This window comes from Octodon degus, unplaced genomic scaffold (genome assembly GCF_000260255.1).
Source record: "Octodon degus isolate 3935 unplaced genomic scaffold, OctDeg1.0 scaffold00025, whole genome shotgun sequence".
NCBI lineage: Eukaryota > Metazoa > Chordata > Mammalia > Rodentia > Octodontidae > Octodon > Octodon degus.
Window position 1 is genome coordinate 15,470,562 of NW_004524601.1, and position 6,391 is coordinate 15,476,952.

At 36.6% G+C, this 6,391-nt stretch overlaps 1 protein-coding gene across 1 annotated transcript in view; it reads right to left on the reverse strand.

Moving 5' to 3' along the window:
* Positions 1 to 6,391, reverse strand: part of Znf804a (zinc finger protein 804A) — a 305,609-nt gene that overhangs the window by 5,333 nt on the left and 293,885 nt on the right. Inside the window, exon 3 of the mRNA XM_004628634.1 lies at positions 523 to 653. Within this exon, the coding sequence (XP_004628691.1) occupies positions 523 to 653 (131 nt within the window). The remainder of the gene's footprint in view (positions 1 to 522; positions 654 to 6,391) is intronic.

The window sequence follows — 6,391 nt, forward strand, 5'->3', positions numbered from 1 at the left end:
CACACACACACACACACACAACCTGTGAATGTCTAACAGTCTAGTCTTATTCACAGTGAAACTCATTTTGAATTTCTCCAGAAGTACATAATATTCTCCTGCCCTCTGTTTTAACTTAGAAAGATAATTTCAGATACAATTTTCATTTAAAGTAAATTCCACTTAAAACTCCCTGTGCATCACAGGATAGAAGAAAAGACCTTGCCTTGCTCTCTTCTTCAATTTTGAATTTCACCAAGAAATAGGATACCTGTCAATTAAGATAGCTTAAGGATATGGATAGCGATAAATTTTTTTATGAACTAAAATTATAGTAATTTGAGCTTTTTATTGAAATGTGCATTAAACAGGTGTTTGCATAAATTCAAATTCAAATTACTATTTACAGCCTGCAGAAGGCCATGCAAACATGTGTGCTTAACTGTGGGTACAGAAATAAATAGATCTGTGCCCTTTCTTTTCAACTTCCCCCACCCTTTCCTGTCCTATTTTAGGAAAATTTAACATTTCTTGTAGACTCACCACGCAGTCTCCTTTCTCAGCTCGGCCAGCTTGTGCAGGCGTTGGAGGGCCCTTTCCTGCTTCCTCTCACCCTTCCTGGATTTAGATGCTACATTTCGAGCAAATTCCCTTTGTTTCAGTTCTTTGAGCCTCTATCAAAGAGATATGAAAATGATTAATAGTTTTTGAGTCTCTGGCAGTTTTAAAGTTTCATTGTTATTGCTGGAATTTCCCAATATATCACTTTTGTCTTCATCAAAGAAAAACAAAACATGCATGAAAACTCTCTGCTAGCTGAAGTATTTTCTTCTACTCTCTCTTGTGAAAATGCCAAAGCACCTTCTTCCATAACAATTAAAAATATATCTGAGCCAGATGTAAACTAATATTGAAAAATTTATTTTTTAAGCAATTGTCACCTGCTAATTCAGATGATATATTAGAGTCTTATAAGCCACTGAGTTTCAAACTAATTCGTTTGAACTGTGATTTCCAGTTATATGCGATAAAATCCTTCAGACCTTTCTGTGTTCTGTACAAGGACATTCTCTAGCTGTTTTCATGTTATTCTAGGAGAAATTGTCTTATCTTACTCCTCAGTGTAAATGTTCTCTATGGGGATGATTTAAAATAATACCATCTTTCAAATATCAAGTATATTCCCCTAAAATTTTATGACACTGGGAGAAAATGATTATTTTTCTGAAACTCTTATTATATTCAACATTATGTTTTATTTGTATTAAAAGATCATATTTTGGGGGTTGAAAGCCAGAAATAAGGCATACAGAACTAAATTAATAAGTAACTAAGTATGACACTATGTAAGGGACACTGAAACTGTCCCTTGTCATAAAATTTTCTCTGTGATCTCTCATGGGGACTTTATACAGACAGCAAAAATGATCGAATAGTTCTTTTTTCTCAGTGATTTATGTTGTTAGGAAATTATGATGCAAAGAGTTTAATTAATAACTTCTATTATTAATGAGAAAGTATGTGTGTATACTTACATATTTCTCTCAATTATCTGCATCTATCGATTATAACTAGAATAATTTTAATTATACAAAGATCTTTAATAATGATCTTTTGAACTGACATACTTTTGTAGAAGTTTTTCCAGAAGAGTTTAGATGAAAGGGAGCTGGGGATCTACCTAGGGGGTTTAAGTGCCTGCCAAGCTAGAGCAAGGACCTAGTTCGATTCCTGGTACTGCATGCTGTGCCAACCCTATAACCAGGTATGGTGGCACATGCCTGTAATCCCAGCACTGGGTAGGCTGAGACAGGAGGATCACTATGATTCTGAACTGCATAGCAAGATCCTATATAAAATAAATACATTCTAAGAAAAGAATTTAGATGAAAGACAGACCATTTCATAAATATCCATACTGAACACATATAGAGTTAAACTTTGATATTATTACACTATATTATTCAACACAGCCACAATTTTAAGATAAGAATGAAATTGTGTGATCTTAAAAACAGATCTAGAATTAAAGTGCAATATGTCAAGAAATTTTTACTTCTCAATTTTAGTAAGAGGTCTGTTCAATTGTATTTAAAAAAAAAAAACCTTGATGTTATAGCAAGACCCAAAGACAGTTATGGATATTAACAATAATATCTCCATTAAGTGGTTGGGAACTTTTTTAAAAGTAGTTTTATTGTCATTACTTTTGTCTATGAACACACATATGGGCAATGAGTGTGTGTGCATTTGTGAGTGTATGTGTGTGTGTGTCTGTGTCTGTGTGTGTGTGTGTGCATTTTGCAGAAATAGGGAGCGAACAAATCTAGCAAAATGTATGACTAACAGAGTTATTCTCACAGGTCCACAGAAGGACGGGCAGGGATGTCCAACAAAACCCAAGGAAGACTTCCTAGGAAGTGAGAGCTAGGCTGAAACTTGAGCAAAGCTTGGATCAGCCTGAAGAACCAAGGTGAGGCATCGGGTAGAGGAACGCATTTCAGAACACGAATCATTGTGTGCAAGTAGGAGTAGGAACCTAACTACGCTAAACAATACTCATGTGCAACACAGGAGCAGTGTGGTGCACATGCAGAACTGATGGATTATGAATGATATGACCGAGCCAGATCCCAAGGCTCCTATCTCTCCAATTTGTCTGCTGTATTTCCTATACTGAGAAGTGCTCCTTGCTTGCCTGTACAAGAACAAGATAATCAATCCAGAGAGACAGTTTGGGTCCTAGAAGAAGTTTGCTAAAGGAACATGTGAAAAGAAATAGAGATAAAGCTTTCTAAAATAAATACTTCACAGAATTAGGGCACCAAGGGAAATAAGGAAAACAAATAACTTGCAATAGCAATTAAAGAGCTTATCATTAAAGAATATTTCATTACGGTATTATTTATGTCTACACAGTTTTATTTTAACAGGCACAGATATTACTTGGTACTAATAACTTTGGGATACAGGAAGCAACACACAAGAATGACAAACTTTAATATTTTTAACAAAAATTTTAGTATATAAATTAACTTCTATTGCATATACAGATACAGTAACCAAGTTACATAAAGTGAAATAAAGTAAAAAAATGGGTTTAGATTTTGTTAAAAAGATCAAAGGCCAGGCTTTGAATGAAAAACAAAGCTTCATTTTTGGAGCAAGTATATTAATGGCCAGGACGTTTACTAATTCTTTTTTTTTTTTTCAAATTAGACATTATGATTGGAATTAGTCGGTTTCGCTCGACAGAGTAGCTGAAAGCCCAGGAGTCAGTCAGTTACCCGATGCCCGCTGTGCCCTCTGCAGTGTGACCGACTGCTGACCCAGGCCAATGGTGACAACCATGTACATCTGAAGCCCATAATCTCAGTGCTGTTTGGGGTGGCCAGATGAAACCCCAAGCTACTTCCCAGCATTCTTAGTAATCTCAATCACAAATGGGCTCACACTGTTCTTAGGTTTAGACTTCTTGATATCAGGGTTGAGCAGTCCAACTAGGATTGTGGTAATTGGTCGTAGGTATATTGATCTGAACAAACTTTGGAGAGAGTTAAGGCCGCATTTGCAAGTTTTCATATTCCTTCCTGTAATTTTTCTGTAGCATAAATTTAATATTTTCTCTGAGGAGTACTTTCAAAAGTGCACTCTAAAAATAATGTGACAATTTTTACACAAATAGATACATAAGCTAATACTTATGGTTTTCTGGAAACATCAGGGATAAAGTTTTATCAACAGTGCTGAGGATTACTCAAAATAAAATCTCAGTGAAAGAAACTATCAGGAAATCACTGTTGACAAGAATTGAGAAATAGCATATGCAACTAGCAAATATCAAAGCAGAGAGATCCAGTGTTCAGACACCCTACTCTGTTTCTGCACAAACATAGTCCATAGAGGACAAATCAACACAGGACAAATCCAGGTCAGTTTACAGATACATTCTCAAGAAGCCTGTAAAGACGGAAATGTCAGATGAACCTGGTCGTAGGTTAGTGGGTGAAGTTAAGAGGCTGGCTACTCAGCAACCAACATAAGATGGGGTGAGAAAAAGAATACATTCTGGACAAAAACAAGAGAAAAATCTATTATTTTGTGTCAGACTATTTATCAGTTTGTCCTTAAATCCTTAGGTCAACTACACTGTTTAAGAAGCACCTGATTTAGGGACTAGCCAAATAGCTCACTGGATTAAAGTGCCTGAAAGCAGGCTCTAGGGGCCAAACATTCGATTCCTGGGCCTGCCATGCCGGCCCCACCCCCGGAGCATGCTGAGAAGGCAATTGAGACCGGGTGTGGTGGTATACACCTGTAATCCCAGCTCTTGAGAGGATGTAAGCAGGCAGATCACTACAAGTCCAATCTAGTAGTCAGACCCTGAATACCCTGTAGACCCTTCCCTAAATAAAAACACACACACACACACACACACACACACACGCACACACACACAAAATAAGAAACAGCTAATTTAAATGCACATTTTTATAAACATCTTTTGTCTATGTAACTGCTCAATCATAACATTGGCTCCTACAAGTTTAAATGTTACAATAAAATACTTGTATATGGGCTGGAGAGATTGCTCAGCAGTCTAATCTGCGGGCAAGCACAAGGATCACATGCCATAGTCCAAGCTGCATAGTGAGACCCTGTACCAGATAGACAGACAGACAAATAGATAGACAGATGTATAGATAGATAGATAGATAGATAGATAGATAGATAGATAGATAGATAGATAGATGTTTTATTCTTTTCAATCTATATAAGAGTCTGTACACTTGATAGCTTCCTTAAATTTTTAATTTGATACAGATACAGTTCTTCCCTACATATGCATGCTCTTCATTTCTTTATTTAAAGTTGACCCTGCTCCTTAAAGTGTATTAAGTATATTCTGTATTCTACTCTGAGCTGAAAAATATCATAGTATACAAGGCTTTCACTACCATTCATATTTGGAAATGATAAAACTGAAGCGAAGGCAGTTTTTAGAGTTTTTCAGCATAATTTAAAGGGGTCAAACAATCACTGCAATCACGATTGCCTGGACAATGCCCTGTGAGTTACTGCCTGTATTTATATGGCTACATGTCGGTCAAGTTGTCTAACTCTTCAGGACTGGGTGACTTGGATACAATATGGACATTCATTTGTCTTTAACAGAGTGCTCAATATTTGTCCATTGCTACTCCAATTGCGATTTATACAGTTGTGTCAAAGAAACAAAAAGCTACATTTCTTATGATATTTTCATCATAGTTAAGAGAGACAGACCAAAACCTATAAATGTGTTAGTTCCATGACATAATAGTGAAAATCCACGTGAATAAACAAACAGAGAGGGCTGCTAGGTGTGTGGCTAAAAAAAGAAAAGCTATTACAAATACAGCAGTTAGAGAAAGCTAACTAAGTTTCAGGTTTTATGTGGACGTCCAATAATTATAAATTCATCTTCTTAAAATAACACACATTTATCATAGTTTTGTTTCTATGGTTCAACATGTCAGTATGGCTTTAGTCTATTAAAAGTATTTTCTGGGGGTAGTTTCATCTGGAAGTTTCTCTAGGAACTAGAAATGGCTTTGTTCAACCTCCTTAAAGTTGTTGGCAGAATTCATGGCCTTGCAGTTCTAGGGCTGTGAGTGTGTGCTTTCTATTGGCATTCAGCCAGTGCCACTCAACATCCCGAGGCTGCCCGAAGTTCCTTGCCCCATGAACCTCCCACGGGCTTTCTGGAAACATGACAGCTTCTGCAGCTTCAGCGAGTTCCTCTCTGCAATCTGCTAAGGTGATGTCCTGTGTAACATAATGTCTACAAAGCTACAGAGTCAATAGAGAGGTATCCCTCCACTGTTTCATCTTTTATGATTTAGAATCAAGTCTCAGATTTCATCCAATCACAAGGGAAGTGAATTATATCAAGGTAAGATTCTCTGGGAATGCACTTAGTTTGTTTTGACCATAGAAGTCACATTGAGTTCATAGTGTTGAGCAAGAATTTGTAGGAGGTCAAGAAAAAAATAAAAAAACAACTAAAACTATCTCAGGGAAAACAAAACTTCGATACAGAGAGAATAACCAAAGCAAAGGACTAGTTTCAGGGAAGACTGGTTTTGCTTACTGGTCCTTGCTGCATAGCATTTAGTTGATTGAGCAGATATGTTCATGCTACTAGTTTATAAAAGATGGGGAAAGAAAAGTTACCTACACCACAACACTGAGTGACTAATAGCTCACAGAGAACAGAAAATTTGAGTGTACTACCATAAGAAAGTTGACAGTTGCAGCTCAGATTCTTTTCAGGGCCTTCCCTGAAGGACAGTGATAAAGGGAAATCCTTCCCAAGGGCAAATCTTCAATCATTAAATCTGCCTCTTCATTTTCTTTGGAAGAATAAATA